Source organism: Stegodyphus dumicola, chromosome 4 (genome assembly GCF_044657685.1).
Source record: "Stegodyphus dumicola isolate Sdum_Otavi_A_Nest chromosome 4, ASM4465768v1".
Taxonomy (NCBI): Eukaryota; Metazoa; Arthropoda; class Arachnida; order Araneae; family Eresidae; genus Stegodyphus; species Stegodyphus dumicola.
In genome coordinates, this window is record NC_140771.1 from 105321155 (window position 1) to 105339238 (window position 18084).

The window sequence follows — 18084 nt, forward strand, 5'->3', positions numbered from 1 at the left end:
CCCCACGTTATGGAAATTCATAGATGGTCTCAGACGTGTTCAAAAATCAATTGATCAATGTTATGAACAATTTGTACGTGGAGATGAACCGCCGCACAAGCGGAATAGGTATCTGCGAGCTGATATGAGAAAGTAACAGTTGAAAATCGAGAAATAATGGAATACCTGAAAGGTTTGGAGCATAATTTTGCAATGGATTAGTAGGATAACAGTTCTGTGATGCAATCTTACTTATCTGTAATTATATTTGTCTGCAATATAACTTCTTTGTAACCATATGTTTATTTACCATTTCTGTATTTTGCCTTTTTGATGCTGTTTTGTGAAATAAATAAATAAAAAAAAAAAAACCTCCCTCATGTCCCGGGGCCTTGACGTTGGCGAGTGGGTTTCTCACTAATCTGTGAAAAAAAAAAAAAAAAAAAAAAGGAGAGAACACTTTTACACATATATTTATTTCAAATATGCATGCAGACAATCGCTAATTCAATAAATAAAAATTAGTCACATTACTTACTTATTTATACTACTTCATATTTATTCTAAAAATAAATCAAAATACGAAAAAAAAAACCTGCTTCATGCGGAAAAACCTCGCGCGCCGCAGGTCACAGTTTACATAATGGTCAACACTTAGTCGAAACGGATTAGCCATTTCTAATTCTCATATCTCCGTTCAATCGTTCGCGTATGGGACCACAGCAGGAAAAGTTTATTATGTCTCTTCCAGCAAAATCCTTAAATTATCTGCAATGGGAATTGTAATTTATTTGCGCAGAGATAATAACTTTCAAATAAGGTGCATAAACCTTGAATTGATAGCATAGAGATGAAGGATCAAACTTGCATTTATACCAGAGGACATATTTCACATTAATACTATTCTCATTTATTTGAACAAAAAGCAATTACTCCATCTCTCATCAATCATGAATATTATGATAATCATGTTTCATATTGTTCAGAATACAAGATGCACAATCTCTATAACATGCAACAAGGGATTATACTTGTGCCATTTTTCGTATTCTTTAAAACATCTGATTAAAAACTGTTTATTCCTTAACTTTTGGAAGGCAGTAATACATCTGGCAGTTTATAAATAATAATAATAATTTAAAATATGCAAATTTTCCTTTCACAATGAGAACTTTTGAGTACATATGCATACACACTAAGGTGAGAATTTTTCACAAATCTCGTACCTAAACGAATAATTCAGCAATTATGATTCTAATATATGGATAACTAAAGAAACAAGATCGCTCTGAATCTTAAATTCCAGTAAACTAATATATATGCCGATTTATATTGTTGCAATCTGATGTAGAATAATTCTTAAATTTTATCATTAATTAGAAACACAAAACAACTATGCTACTACAATGAATGTCTCTAAAAACATCCCCTCACTTAAAAAATATATTTTAGAGCACTTATATGTGTATTTTTATATCAGGATAATGCTCTATCATGTGCTGCAACAAGGCAAAACTGGTGGTAATAATGGAAATTTCTCCAAATTTTATGCTGATATTGTTATATATATATATATATATCTTAATTATTATTAAAGAATATGAAAGAGACTGAAAACTTTTACATATTTATTTTCACTGCAATATCTCAGGGATAAATAAATCTTTGGTCCTTATCAAACTCAAAGCACATTTAGCACAAAATGAAAACAAAAATTTATATCAATATCTACATTAAAATAAAAGTCAATAAATAACATATATTTTAACAATATATTCTATAAAACTGTCTACAAATTCACAGAAATTGCTTTCTACAAATCTGCAAAAGAAATACATTCTTCAAAAATAAAATAATGCTTATAACATAAGGAACATTTATCATTGCATTTATTTCAACCTCAAATATTCATAAATTATTCAGTCTTATAAATCTCAATTTTCATGATGGAAATATTTTTAGAAACAAGACTTAAAAAATATATTTGACTACACATTGTACATTACCTGGACACTATTTCAATTTTTTTGGTTACCCTTATTTTGAGAATGGATTTTTTTTTTTTTTTTTTCAAAAATTAAATAGTTAGAAATATTTTTCTCTTTTATGATACCTGCTCAACATAATGAAATTTGTAGTTCAGTTAATTACATACAGAAGGAATATATATTCTAAAGCAAAATATTCAAATTTCATTAAAATGCTTATGCTTAGTATGATTCTATGAGAAAATAAATTATGATTAATTAATGTTTAAAATATACTTAATAAAAATGCCAAGTTAATATAATCTGATATGCAATAAAAAGATTAAACTCTTGGATAACACACGTCACTTAGACTGAAAAAGTATATGGAAATAGTTTTCTAAGTAGTATTTTTATATAAAGGAATATTAAAAATCTAGTCTTTTCATAACAAAATGATTTTATAACTAATTATTTTTTAATCTATGTGAACAATTTATAAACTTAAAAACTTTTCGTATACAAATTTTAGCATTCTTTTCAGTTAATCAATACAGTTGGCATTATTTAATGCATAATTTGGAAAAAAAAACTCATTTATAAACTTTGTCTTCCAGAGATTTTACTTTAACAAGTAAAATGTGTAATTCTTAATCAATAAATGTTAAAATTAATATACAACATGTAGGTCACTAAGATTGATTTTTAATACAAGATTTTTTAAAAATTTTAATATAAGATTTTTTTTCCCATGCATATAAAAATGTGACACATTAACTGCTTAAAAAATTGATACTTGTCACAATATCATGCTTAATCTCCAGTTAAAAAGTTATTAAAACTTACAGATCTGAAAACTCTTTTTTTTTTTTTTTTTTTTTGAAAAGTGGGGGGATGCAAATTATTAATAATTTCTGCTAATCACTTAAATTTTATACTCCTTATGTATTAATTAAATATTTTTCTTAGTGTCACTTTTTTTTTTTTATCTAATAAAGAACAGCTTGAAATAAAATATCTTATATTTCTTACATGCATGACCAAAAAAAAAAAAAAAAAAAAAAAAAAAAAAAAAAATTCTCATTTTAATATTTTCCCCCTACTTTCCAAAGGATAACATATACATGCACTTCCTACAGTTTACATGCAAATATTTATGTACTTATTAATACTGTGTGGCTCAATTCTGTATCTGTGAATATTTAAAAAATCTTTAAAATTGAATTATACTTCTAAATAGCACATTAGCAAAAGATATAAAACAGCAAATATACTACTCATTTTAAATAATTGCAAGATCTCAATGTTCAATTAATTCTTAATTATTTACTTTAAACTGTTATATTTATAATCTCTTAATTTTAAGTAACTAACACTAGGCTTCCAGCAATGAATATTAGCCACACCTAAAAATCTATCATTTAATTGGCTGGTAGATTCATTTCTTAAGCACATTCTTCATACATATTCACAAGTACTTTCACAGATAACCCCATAGATAAAACGTAATACAAAATTACAGCTGCATTTTTTTAAAGTACCAAAGTAAAATGTTCACAAGTGAGAAAGAGGCCATTAATAAGATTTACAGTATAATAATTGCTTAAAATTACATTAATAGAGCAATTTTTCATATTTCCCTAGGTTCAGTGAACCGTTATTATTTAATACTTGAAGACTGAGAACATATCAATCATTCATTCTATTTAAATACTTTAATTTAATTTGTATAATAAGTACACAAAATAAAATATAATACAAAATTATAGCTACATTTTCCAAAGTGTCAAATTTAAACATTCAAAATTAAAAAAAAAATTAATAGATATTCACAATATAATAATTAGTTCAAACTTCTGTTCAAAAGAGTAATTTTTCACCCTACCCAGATAAAATTTTTACTGAAACCCTTTCTTGGTCCATAGGCTTCATAACATATATAACAAAAAAAGAAATTGAGCTGAATTCATGCAGTCCCCTTTCTTTATATGGAATTCTACAATCTGGTTTAATTAAAATATCATTTTTAACTTTAAAAATAACACTTCATAAAATAAGAGTATTGCACAAAATGCAAAAAATACAACTTTAAAACATATATTATTCATCAGAAGACCACAGTTTTACTACATACAGTTACAATTATTTACCTACTATTTACATATATTTATATCTTTAAATCTTTTTCTATAATTTAAGTATTTCATCAGAAGTATGAGATACAGTCCAATGGTAATGTGTACAGAACATACCTCTTTTAACAGAGGCAAATAACCATAGCGCAAGGCATTTATATTACTTTTCTGCATATGCAAAAAAGATTATTTTGTTTCTCTAAGAAATAGAGAAAAAATAGCACAGATAAGTGTAATTTTATCCACATGTCACTTGAAATGCAAGAGTAAAGGTGCCCTTCTCAAAGAAATCAGTCTTACAAATTTAATGATGTTAAACTGATACACAAGTAATTTAACCTTTTATATTATACAAGTACATTGCATTTCAACCCCAAAATGCAATTAAAGAAAAAAAGTCTGAAATCTATTCACACATACATATTTGCATATACAAATATTTTCTTTGTGAGTATTAAGTTCAAAAATCAGCTGCTTTTTCCCCTTCGAGTTCAACATAAGTTATAATATAGAAAGTATTTAATGTTTTACTAGCAGATATTGTTACATTGAATATAAAAATTACTCAAGATGAAAGAAATTGAATAATTATAAGAAAAATGACTATGGATATTATTTTGCTTTTAAATTATAATATCTATAATCAATTTTATTACAATTATTAATTTTTTAAATCTTTAATATTTTTATATTCATTATAACTGCACTAGCAAAACATTAAATATTTTCAATAAGTTGAAACTCACGCAATGCATTTTTTTTAAAACTAAATTAAACTACATTTATGTATGAAAAGATGCAATATGATTTCATTCTTTACATATATTCTTTTATATAACTGATAACAAATTTTGTGCATATGAATACGCAAAGCAACTGGGAAACTAACAAGGAAAGAAAATAAAAGTTTCATTTAATATTTGGTCCTATAACATATAGGAATGGCTATGATAGGAACAAAATCCTACATCCTATATTAATTTATGCAGAACAACAAATTATGAATAAATAAACTGATCTTTAGCACTATATTGACTATTAAATATTAAACAAAATCTCTATGCCTAGCAATAATAAGCAAATATTACCAGATGGGGGCATGTTACAAAAGGTAACAAATACTTTTAAATATATTTTTTTTTACAAAACCTATTAGCATACTGCACAAAAAGAATGAAAATAAGCACATGCATTTCTTAAGAATTGCATATTAATAGAAAAGTAGCAAATAAGAAAACAGATGAGTTCAAAAGCAAAAGAGAAACTTGTACCAGATTTTTTGTTTGAGATTTAAAAGTATTTATGCTCATCATATTATGCTGCCAGGGCATTTATGATCTATGCAACATAGAATAGTAACAACAATAGTAACAGTACAAAGTCTGTAATCCGGACTCGTTGGGATTTTGGCAATTAGGGGTTTACCCGGACCCGGATTATAGATCATCAATTTAAATCTGGTAATATGGCATGCAGAAATTATACAATTAAAAATATGAAACCATAATTTATGAAATAAAGAGCAATTATGATACAAGGGTATCAAAATTTACACACACGCACGCACACACACAAAAAAAAAAAAAAAAAAAAAAACTTAATATTTATTTTTTTACTTTATTAAACATTTTTTTCAATGTAAGTTGTTTAAGTTGCTTCGTTTTTTGTGTGTTAAATTGTTCTGCAGCTTCAGTATCAGCTGAAGCTATTTCACATAAAATTTTAATTGTCTTATAACATGCCGATTTTTAAATTTTGTTAACCAACCTGTCAAATATGTGCACTCAGTGTTTAAGTTAATTTATTTAAGAAAATTTTTGGCTTGAGCTGTTAGCAATGGACCCATCAATGGCACGCCCTCGCAGCGACGCTGTCTGACCCATTCAATTATCACTTTGTAATGATCGTCACTTTTAGCAATATGAATCCTTTTTCTGTAATTCATTGCAAGTGGGGTGTTGGAATCCCCAAAAAATTCAGAAAGTTCCTTTTTCTTTTTGCTTATGTCATATACAGTTGACTTTCCAATGTCATACTCCTCGCATAATTTTGAGACGGATATGCCTTTATCCATTTTTTGCAGCAATTCCACTTTTTGTTTAATGGACATCGAAACATGGTTTTGCTTTGTAAATCCTTTGGCAGCTCCAGAATTGGAAACTCTTCAAGCTTAATTTTTATAAAATTGCTCCAACAGTCTGCAAAATATAATAAACCGGATTCAATTAGAAGTTTAAGGAACAGTGCAATCTGTGACGTTAACTGAAATGCCTTAGAATTAGTACCATCCGTTATACCGTAAACACATTAAGTGCATGCGTAAAGCATACAAAAAAAAGTTTGTGGTTTTGAGGTCCGGATTAGATATCATTCTGAATAATGGAGGTCCGGATTACGGACTTTGTACTGCAGTAATTTCTTGGACTACTGCCATTTGACATGACATAAAATCTTTATCTTTCATATTATAGACATCAATGCAAAATCAAATCAACAAATGTACTTGTTAATAATTTATATTTTGCAATAATTTAATTAACTGAAATAACTTAAGCATTTGATTCATATAATTTATAATATATGCATTATAATTAATAAAAAATAAATTTTTATGTCATGCACTTTTTACTTTTAAATCTGAATATGGATTCAGATTGTATGCTAGTTTTAGAATAATATTGACATCACTGAAAAATTTTATTGTTCTTGTTATATAAAAAGTTCACACACCTTTGGGGGAAGGGGGGGAACCCTCAATTTAAAGAAGTACCATTCATTTTCTTCATGTAATAAATTTATTAATGAGCAAATGATAAATTTTATAAATACTACTTCTTGATGCAAAGTAACAAACAGCATTTTGTTTACATTTTTATGCATAGACATTTTTTGTGTTGTTAGAAAAAACTCCAACAGACTACCATAATTTAAGAATTAATCATAAATTAAACATTCGGAAGCAAGTTCCCAGATTCAGGAAAGCAGATAACAATTTTTTAGTGGCACAAATCTAAATATAATATATTATTTGCCAAAAATAATAGTAATAAATTTATTTTGATATGGCTGATTAAATTCATCAGCATCAATTTAATTAATATAAATCAAATCTTAAACTGGAGAATAGTATTACAATAGTTGAAAACAGAGAAATGAATTTACAATTAAACAGTAAAATTTTTACAAGTCTATAGAGTATTTTAAATGAAATAAACATAGAAATTTTGATGTAGGAATAAACTAAAATAATTGAATACCTAAAAACTTTTGATTAAATACACAATGCAAAAATTATAAATTAAATTTTCAATGCAAAAATTATTAAATAAAGTCTAAGATTTTTTAGTAACGAAAATTATAATAATTCACTTACTCGTGAACATAATTTGCAGGTTTTCTTTTACTTTTCTTTAATTGGTTTACATGACAAAATTTGATTTATAATTCGATTGTTTCATTTTTTAAAAGAATGGAAAATTACTGTTCTGTTTAATTCAAACATCTACATATTATAAATGTTCATGTTTTTGTTTCCATAATATAATATGAAAAAAACTGACATATTTTATCATGATTTGAAGATATTTCTGCAGTTCAATATAGAATTTATTCTACACAAATGTACTTAACTCTTACAACTAATTCAGTAAATCAGCAAAAACTCACCATTAACATATCCATTAAAGTCAAACTGAATTAAACTGGACAAAACTAAGAGAATAACATCATAGGAAAAGTAAGACATCTCATTACCACTATACCACCTACAGACTAAAAATTAGACAGTGTGCTTTAAAAATGCATTTGAAAGAAACAATTCTGCAGACCATATTTTAGATTGTCAGTATCAAAAGCTTTAGGAAATTAGTTCTGCATGCTCAGTTAACCTTTTTTTTTTTTTTTTTTTACCTCTCAAAATTTTATGTTCTCAATGCAGAAGCTTAAATTTATTTGAAAAAAATCTCACTATTGCAGCAAAACTAATAAAATAATAACAAAACAAAAAAAAATGGAATGAAATTCTATATGCCTACTACTTCATTACCACAAAGTACCTAATATTAACACAACACATCTTGAAATGTCTTTCATCGTCTGACAAAAACAGCAAAGAGCAAGCATGTATAGCTCTCATGTCAAAATACTCAGAAGAGATTTTTAGTCATTTCTTCTATGTGATGAATGGATTTTTAAATACTATAAATGTAATAAATGAATACTTTTCCATTTCAAAAGCTATTAAACAAAGTCAAAAGATGTAAAAACTATGGCAAGTAACAAAAAATTCCAAAGTGTTTACTATGCACATAGTAGAATGTAAATACAAGAAAATTTAATATTCCCCTGGAAAGCACTTTTCAAATAAAATAATTTAATGTAACAGCATGCTTGAATATACATTTAATTTGTAGGTGAACATGCTGCCTTTTTATATCTTTAAATCCATCCAACACTTTGCAGTATTGCACACGGAGGACTATGCATCTGTTTTATGTATATATATCTACACACAAGAGAAAGTTCAATCTGTTAAATCTAATTCTTTTTTTTGTACATGGTTCAAATGTAGCCACCTTTCCTTAATGTCCGTAGTGTTCCAACTGTTCCTACATCTGAGCAGTTTGGCCGTATGTTGCGAAGACTGTTTAGCTGTAAAACAGGATTAGGCATTCGAGACAAAGGTGGGGCAACAGTAGGAGAGAGACCAATTGCAGCTGGACTTTTCATAATTGTAACTGAAGGTGGAACATAACCCCAGGGCTTATCAAGGGCTGTTTCAGGACTAATAAACTTTTTTCTAGATTCATTTAATTGTGATGTGCTTGCTTTACTCTTTGGTAAAGATATTGTTGCTTGGCAAACTTTATTTTCAGCAGGAGTTGCAGGCCTAGAGATAACTGTGCGGGAAGCACTATCTGACAAAGTTTCAGAACTCACAGTTTTCTTTGTCAATGCACAATCATCAAAAGGCAATAACGTTTTTAGTCCAATTCCTTGTATACGTCCCATAAGGTCCAAATTCAGCCCAGCTGATGCTTCCCTGGTACTTCGTTTTGGAGGTGGCTGTGACCGTGACCTCCGTGGTTTTCGAAGCAAATGAAATCCTTTGGCAATTGAAGCACTACCAACTAGATCTGGAATCCTAACTGCACTGAATGGCAAAGGCGTTGGAGGTGGAGAGCCTTCAGGCGATGGAGCAGGCGTAGGTGTAGGGGATACACTCTAAAATAAAATCACGATTATAAAATTTAACATACGAATATAATTTTAGAATTTAAATACCTGATACAACTCAATTTACAAGATATTCTGAAAGCAAAAAATTATTACATGAAAATGCAAGCAAAATATCCAAAAAGTGAAAGCATCAAATAAAGCAATGGAAAAATAATATATTGTGATATTTAAAAAACTTCTGAGCAGAAATTATACATAGATAAATCATACCCGATTAAATTTTATACACAAAACAATCTACAACTAAATCTTTAAAGAGATAGAGATTTAGAAATTTTCTTGTACATACATCAGTCTACCATAACTCGAAAAGGCAGTTCCGGAAAGGTTTGAAAGATTTCAGAATGCTACATTTTCACTTCAATAAAAAAAATTCAATAACAAAAAGAACCTTATGCTCCTTAAAGTGCACAGCTAGTTAAATCAAGTAGAGATAGTAGAAAAAGAAACAATGAAGATATAATAAATAAAATGTAAATTAAAACTATTTTCAAATGAATTTGTACTTATCTGTATTAAAATAAAACTATACAATAAAAATTAGTATAATGATAAATGGCATAAATTTAAGAATTTACATAAAATATTGGACAGGGTTTTGCATTCTAAGAAACTGCCTCATAATTGTGTTTAGAAAATTTACTTAAACAGGTATTTTTTTCATCCCCCACCAGAAATGAAATCTGAATAAACTGGAAGACTTAAGGACCGTTTCCACTGCTGCGTGTGCGTTGCGGTGTCTATGCGTTTCTCTAATCAGCGAGCGAATTCACTTTGATTGATATCTGCAATCCGGTCGATGTGCGGTGACGGATGACATACAGATGGAGTTCAACAATGTTCAACTTCTATCCGTATGTCTGCGGATGCGTTGTGGTCACGTGGTAAAAAAGGAGCAATCAGGTGTTGTCACCAACAATTAATGGCGGCAGAAGTAGCGAGGAATGCTGGCTTAGGGAAAGAATGTTTTGCTAAAAAATACATTATAGCGAGAAATTTGCATACTGAAAAAGACAATCAGCTGAATTTAGTTAAAAAAAGATAAGAAAATTAAGATAACTGCAACTACAGTACTTGTTCGCAGATAAAATCAGACGGCCAAGAAATTCAGTTCAAGAAAATCAGCGGCCAAAACTTATAATTTCAAGTCCATGAAATAGCAAAATTTGTCCTGACAATTATTTCCTATTTCTGCATACTCATTTACCTTTAATGAAAATGAATGTCTGACTATATCAAACTGCTATAGAAAATTAGATATGATTAAAAGATTTGTTATTTTTTTCTTTTGAAACAGGTAAAAACTAAAAACGTTAATTATAAATTAAATTTGATAGCCTTTTAAATATTCCACTGCATTAAAGAGTATGTTAAATTTGTATTTCTCTTTATAAATATATCTTTTTGGCTAACATATATTTGTAAGCACATGAAATATATTTTTAGCAGCCCGTTTAACTTCAAGCGAAATGCCACTTTAAAAGATAACGCTTTTTGTAAAAAATGTACTAAAAGTCGAAGAACAAACTCTGGGGAATTTTTCAGACGATAGCACACTGAAATAGGACCAAAAAATTAAGTTTTAAGAATTGATTTACTTGATGATGTATATATAAGCCAAAATATGCATACGACTCCCGTGTGATACTAGCTTAGTGGTAAAGCTGACGGTAATAATGCTTACTTCTGGGGTTCGTGAGTTCGAATCCCATACGCTTTTTGCACCCTGTCTGCAACTTTCTCAGCTTATTGTTCCAATTTGATCTATATTCGTGTTTTATAATTTATTTCTATTATTATATGTGTTAAATATATTGTTTTATTTATGCTCTTATTTATTTAAGTTCCCCCCCCACACACACACAAAAAAAAGTTTGAAAATTATATAATATTAATTTAAAGCATACCCTGTACATATATGTTTGAATTTAACAAACATTCTCTATTCAAAAAAAGCAAATTTAAATAAAATTTAATGCAAATAAATAAATGATTAATTATTGCTGAGAACTAATCTACAATATCATTTAAAGTCTGAGAGCATTTGTAATTCAAATGCAAGTATCAAAATTCATGAATAAATATATAATTCCAAAAATTTATTAATCCTAAAAAATTTATAAAAATGCATAAGTGAATAATAGGATAGATTATTAATCCTAAAAAATTATAAAAATGCATAAATGAATAATAGGATAGATTTAATCCTGAAAAATTTATAAAAATGCATAAGTGAATAATAGGATAAATAAATTTTTGGAATTATATATTTATTCATGGATTATGATACTTGCACTTGATTTACATATGCTCTCAGAATTTAAATGATATTGTATATTAGTTTGCAGCAATAATTAATCATTTATTTGTTTGTATTAAATTTCATTTAAATTTAATTAACTTTAAATTTGCTTTTTACGAATAGAAAATGTTTGTTAAATTCAAATTTCATTCCTTGCAGGAATGGCGCAAGAGAATTACTTAAATTTAATTTATTTTGAAACCCTGTAGATATATATATATATATATTCGTTTCACTTTTATGTGAATGTATATTACATGTGCTCAGACTTTGGGATGTTTACGGCTCTAAACTTTCATTACCAATTAACATGAGACAGTATTAATGCCCTAAACATTTTTTTAACAAAAAATTACTATAATAATTGCTTTTAAATTCAGTCCTCTCCAGCAGAAGCACAGGAATTAATTAAATATTTCCATTTTCTTTACCTAATGTGTGTATATATAAAGAGAAAAATCTTATTTTTATAACTACTTCTATAAAAAGAGATATGAATTAAAAATGTTTAAATTAAAAATAATATTTTATGGATTATGCATAAAATATAACTGCCCATAGTGCATTTTAAAACAAACGAGATTTCTAATAAATTATCCAGCTATGACCCTGAAGTCAATGGTATACAAGCATAGCAAATTTTGTGTAAATATTGTGAACCTTTCTTTACAGTTGTTGTGTATTTTTAAAGTACCAACTATTTTTAATTCCTTTAACTTTTTTATTTTATTTATTTATTTGTTTATTTTTCCACTAACAGTACATTTTAGTTTTAATAATATATATATATTATTTCATTAATATTTAAGGCTTCTAGAAACGCAAACAAATTTTTTGAATTTACTTCAGCTTCTATGGAATTAGTGATGCTCATAATATGCATTACAACCTTACTTATCTAAAGATTGCTAGCGTACTTTACTTTCAGTTCATAAGCAGAAATAAAAATTTCCAATAACATGGAATTTAGTAAACAAAACTTTTCTGCGTTTTACGTCAGGATCCATATCAAATCCAAAACAAACAATATTCGCTTAAGCGGGAAAAATTCAGATGTTCAGTGTTGTAACTCGCGAACTACTTGTTTGGCGCCAAAATATTACAGCGACACCTAGCGGCGTAAAATGAAAATATTCTACGGATCGCGGCAGTGGAAACGCTTGTACGGATGCCGTAGGCGTGTCTTCAATTGACGCAACGCGTTCGTGCGCAGTAGTGGAAACGAGGCTTTACTGTTCACAATATATACAGTTAATTTAGAGGGTGACAATAATCATTTCGATGGAGAAAGGAAAAGTTGAATTATATTTGCAGAATTTGGCGGGGTTGCTGCTTCTTTGCAAACACGATAGGCATATAAAAGGGAAATACTAAACATAGATCAGCCTTATTTTAACTATGATATGCAAACAGCAATACTCCATTAAGAACTAGATAGTTTTTATTGCAAAATGGAGGGGAAAAACTCACAGATTTATTCCACATTTGTTTCACAGCATTAAAAAAACCCTACAAAAATCGCCTGGAAGTACAATCACTAATTTAATATAAAAATAAGATGAAGCTTGTTCTGTTTCTGATGCTCATAAGAGTAAAAGCATTAAATCCATACCCCAAAAGTTAATGCAAAGATAGAAAAAAATAGTGAGAAAATAAAAGCCATAATAAAAAAAATTCATTCATAACATATCCTAAATTAGCTAACCACTTCGATCGATCTCAGCTTTGTTTCAGCAATGAGGCTCATGTCTTCCTTGATGATTATGTCAGCAATGAGCCTCATGTCTTGCTTGATGATTATGTCAATCACTAAAATGATTAATTTCATAACTCGAAGAAACCACATTTCTCAATAAAATATGTCTTTGTCCTTAGAAAGTCTCAGTTTGATGTACCTTATATAGTCAAATGTTTTGAATATACCTTTTGAAGAAAGACCACATATTATAACATAAAACAAGATTCTTCTTTCCAAAGACTCAAAAATTAGATATAGTCATAAATTATTAATTTCATCAAGATGGAGCTCTCAATCACAAATTGAGCATCATTTCTGACACAATACATTCAACATTCAGGATAAAAATCATAGCCTTATGTTATCAAAACAGTTATTCCAACAAACAAGGGCATTTATAGATTTGGGGGTTAGGTTGATTTATTTTTCCTTTGGACCAACCACATTTAAGTAAAGGTTTGCCACAAGGCTATCAAATCAAGTGAACACTTCAACCTAGCCATTGTTAATTTTTTGACATCTTTCACTGTGATATTTTGCTTAAGCTCATTAATAACTATATCATGGGTCTTCATCATACTACAGTCTATAGACAAAATCACTTTGAAAACTTCATCCACCAGTTGCTTTTTACTTCAAGTAGACATTTGAACAGCTGCTTCTAATCTGATTTTTGCAACAAGTAACCGAATTTTTTTAAATAATTTTTTGCTCTTAAATTTGGTGCCATGCATATTTTATTCAAAAAAGAATCATATATTAATTTAGACTTGAGAGTCTGAATGAATGTAATGAAATACAATCTATTCAAAACCATAATTTATAGCTAAAAAATATGTACCTTATGCTATAATACATTTACACGTGCTTAAATCATAGTAAATTCAACCTTGTTCCAGAAAAGTAATAAATGGTAAACTGTACTAGTAACATTAAAAATACAGTTTTAGCTAATATCTGTAACCTCGTTTAGATACTACTATTTCTTCAACAGCATAGAACTGAATCAATACCAACAGGAATTTAAAAATGTAAATAAATTTATAGGATGTCCATAGCTAAGTTCCCTTAATCTGAATTTCCTACAGTTGTAACTGTTCATCAAAAAAAGTGTCAAATTTTGTGTATGGTGTAATAAAGAGATAGAAAACACACACATATATATATATATGTAACAATGTTGCCTAGGAGGGCATATTACTGAATTACTGTGAAACACTGATAATTCACATGAATGTTTTGAAGCCAAAGATAAAATAATTTAACTAACAGTACACAATCTTGCAAACTTAAGATCAATATGAGTGGCGACCACGATGAAAGCAAGTTCTCTGTGAACATTTGAAGTTTCTTGTAACAACTGCTGTATGGTACTGAAAAATACTTTATGTGAAGTATGTTTCAGAATAATACTCCTTCTAGGTTTGAAGTTTGTAACTAATTTGCTGCTTTGCTAAATGGCTTTCCCATCTTTTTATTACTTCATACACAACACTTCATACTTTACTAATGAATGTTTCTGGTTGCAGGCAGCTCTGATTAGGGAATCTAAGTATGGACAGCTTGTACTTTGGCCATAATAAAAAATACATGTCTTTGAATTAAATCAGCATTATTTCATCAAGATGAAAATCAGACAGATTGAAAAAAAAATCGTATAATTTCATCTTAATAAACAGAGATCAATGAAATATATTTATTCAACATAATAAAAAAAACTATTTTTTAATGTCAATACATATTTCAAAAGTAACTTTCATATACAGAAAATACAACCCCAAAATTCTTTCAACACTGAGATCAAAACATTATTCTAAGCATTTGTCAAATACTGCATGCGAAAAAAATAATAAAATAAAAATAAAGCAAAGCAGTGATGCTAAAAGGCAAAGTGAAAGAAACAAGCCTAAAACAGGATCTCACAACAAGCAACAAAAAAGCATTTAAATTTTATTTCCTCTGCATTAAAGCAGTCACAGTATTTCACACTTAGTGAACATAAAATCTTGTGACTCGGAAGATTAAAAGAAAATCTATCCTAATCGTTCACATTCATTAAAAAAGTGCAAACTACTAATAATTTTTTTTTCAACAAATGTATTCAATATTTTATTTACTACAGAAAGGTTCATCTCAATCTAACGCAGCAAAGCAAAAGCTTTCTCTAACCTTTACCGAAGGGCTTATAGCAGACGGTACCATGCCATGGATTCCACGTTCAGTCAGGAGCTTTGCTAAGCTTTGACTACCTAACAAGGATGAAGTTTTCTGCTGGGGACTGTTCAGAGTAGATGGGGGCTGTGATGTTACTCTTGTACACAACTGCAGGGTAGGATAACTAAAAAAGCACAACAGTTTGAAAGCAAGTTATAAGCAACAGAAAACATGAATCCACATATTACTTTGAAACAGGCAATTAATATATTAAATATTTAAAACAATGGTATGAATAATAAAGAAGGCTGATCCAGTACAATGTCTTCTTGCTGAATAAAAAATAAAATTTCAAATTAATGTAAAAACTAAATAATTTTCTCAGAGAACACAATTCTCCTCCCCTTCAGATTAATAAATATTAAAACCTTTCAGCATATAAATTTACATGCTTGTTTATTTAACATATTAGAAAAACGGGAAATTTATGGAACTATAACATTTTACACTTTATAAGTTATTCACATAAACTAGACACATGCAGACAAAATAATGTACAGTATTTTAACATACTATGATAAGAGTCAATTATAAATAAATACTTAGCAGAACAAATTTAAAGGAAAGGACAACTCAAATATTTTTATTTGATGACATTATTAGTATTCGATATGACTTCATCAAGTCATATGGCATACGTCCAGACAATAATCAATTTCTTCCCACAGTCATTTGTGCATGCCTGACACAGCATCACTTATGTGTATTTGTAGGTCCTCTAAGTTGCATGGTAGTGGTGGCATACATTGTCTTTCATGCAGTCTCGAAAAAAAAAAAAAAAAAAAAAAAAGTCACATGGGTCTCTGCCTGGTGACCTGGGGAAGGGTCGAAGGAAACATCACTTTGTTATTTGTTCTGGGATAGCCAATCCAGCCATTAGGAATCACTTTGTTGAGGAACTTGCACACTTTCAACTTCCAGTGCTGATGTGCACAGTTCTGCTGAAGGAGAATTATTTGAGCTTTCTCGTAATTGTGGGAAAACCCAGATCTGCAACATGACAAAATATATACAGTCAAAAGTCGTTAATTCGGACACCCATAATCCGGACCTCAAAGCTAAAAACTTTCTGCGCATGTGCCGCATTGGAACATGCGCACAGGCGTTTTACGTGCGCTCGTAAGACCTTGACTACTGCGCATATGCGTGTGTGCAAGTGCAGAATACGTTTTTGCCTGCGCGTTTAATGTATAACGGACGGTGTAAGCTAAAATTATCTAATTATCTATTTCAGTTAATGTTACTGATTGCATTCCTTAATCTTCGAATTGGATCCTGCTTATTATTTTTTGCAGACTGTAAGAGCAATTTTATAAAAGTAAACTTGAACTTTCGATTATGTCAAATAGAATTTCCGATGCTGGAACTTCCAAAGGATCTACAAAACGAAAGTATGTTTCAATGTCCAACAAACAAAAAGTGGAATTGCTGCAAAAAATGGATAAAGACATGAAGAATGTGACAGAGAGGTTAGTGAAAACGAAAAAATTTTGATTGACAAGTTAGTCGGTATTCTCGGCACAGCAATTAACGGGACTTGAACAGCGGAACTTCGTAACTGAACAAGAAATTATGTCTTTTTATAGAATTAAAGATAAAGTATTATCACATAAAATGAAGCAACTTAAACAACTTACATTGAGAGAAATGTTTAATAAACAAATAAATATTAAGCTTTTTTTTTTTTTTGTAAATTTTGATACCCTTTAGATTATAATTGTTTTTTATTTCATAAATTACGGTTTCATATTTTTAATTTTAGAATTTCTGCATGCCATCTTACGAGATTTAAACTGATGATCTATAATCTGGAAAAATCGATAATCCGGAATCGCCGAAGTCCCAATGAGTCCGGATTAACGACTTTTGACTGTATTACTATTCAGTTTCTTCCATGAAAAATAATGGCTCATATGATTTGGTCTCCGAAATTGCACAAAACATATTTACTTCAGATGAATCTCACCCATGCTCCATAGCACAGTGAAGATTTTCCGTTCTCTAGATTCGCACATTGCATCGGTGACCAGCCCTACATATTCATGCAAAACTCCTTTCTTTGATCCTTGTCTCTGGGAAGTGAAGCTCCAGCAGTAGTCTACGAATTTTCATTTCCTCAATGGCAACCCACACTGCTGTTTGTGGAAGTACATGTTCATAACTTGAGTCATTGATTTCTCTGTGCTGCACTGAAATGCCACTTCCATCTTTTCCATATTTTCACTACTAAACATGGCTTTCTATGCTTTTGCCTTTACAAAGACAGCTTGTTTGTTCAAATTGGTGAAATCACTTTTGGATGCTTTTGCTAGTCGGACTGTCTTTTCAAAATTGTCTATGGAATGCACATTAGACCAAAATTACAGATTCTAATTTTGAATGCTGTAAGAAGCAAAATGCCTTCTCTGCCTGAGGCAACACTTTTCATTCTAGTGATAACAATGCTACCACACCTTCCATACCCAACACAGGCCACGGGCAAAAGAACATATTTGAGTTTTCCTTCCTTTT

The 18084-nt window shown here is 29.2% G+C and overlaps 1 protein-coding gene across 4 annotated transcripts in view; it reads right to left on the minus strand.

Moving 5' to 3' along the window:
• Positions 1 to 1590: 1590 nt before the first annotated feature.
• Positions 1591 to 18084, minus strand: part of milt (trafficking kinesin-binding protein milt) — a 131407-nt gene continuing 114913 nt past the window's right edge. For 3 of the 4 annotated variants that reach the window (XM_085815297.1, XM_035370931.2, XM_035370932.2), the window contains 2 exons: positions 15529 to 15697; positions 1591 to 9304 (listed from right to left, as the gene is read on the minus strand). In XM_085815297.1, coding sequence (XP_085671423.1) covers positions 8642 to 9304; positions 15529 to 15697 — 832 coding nt within the window. In that variant the 3' untranslated portion in view covers positions 1591 to 8641. The remainder of the gene's footprint in view (positions 9305 to 15528; positions 15698 to 18084) is intronic. The other variant, XM_085815296.1, reaches the window with a different exon arrangement.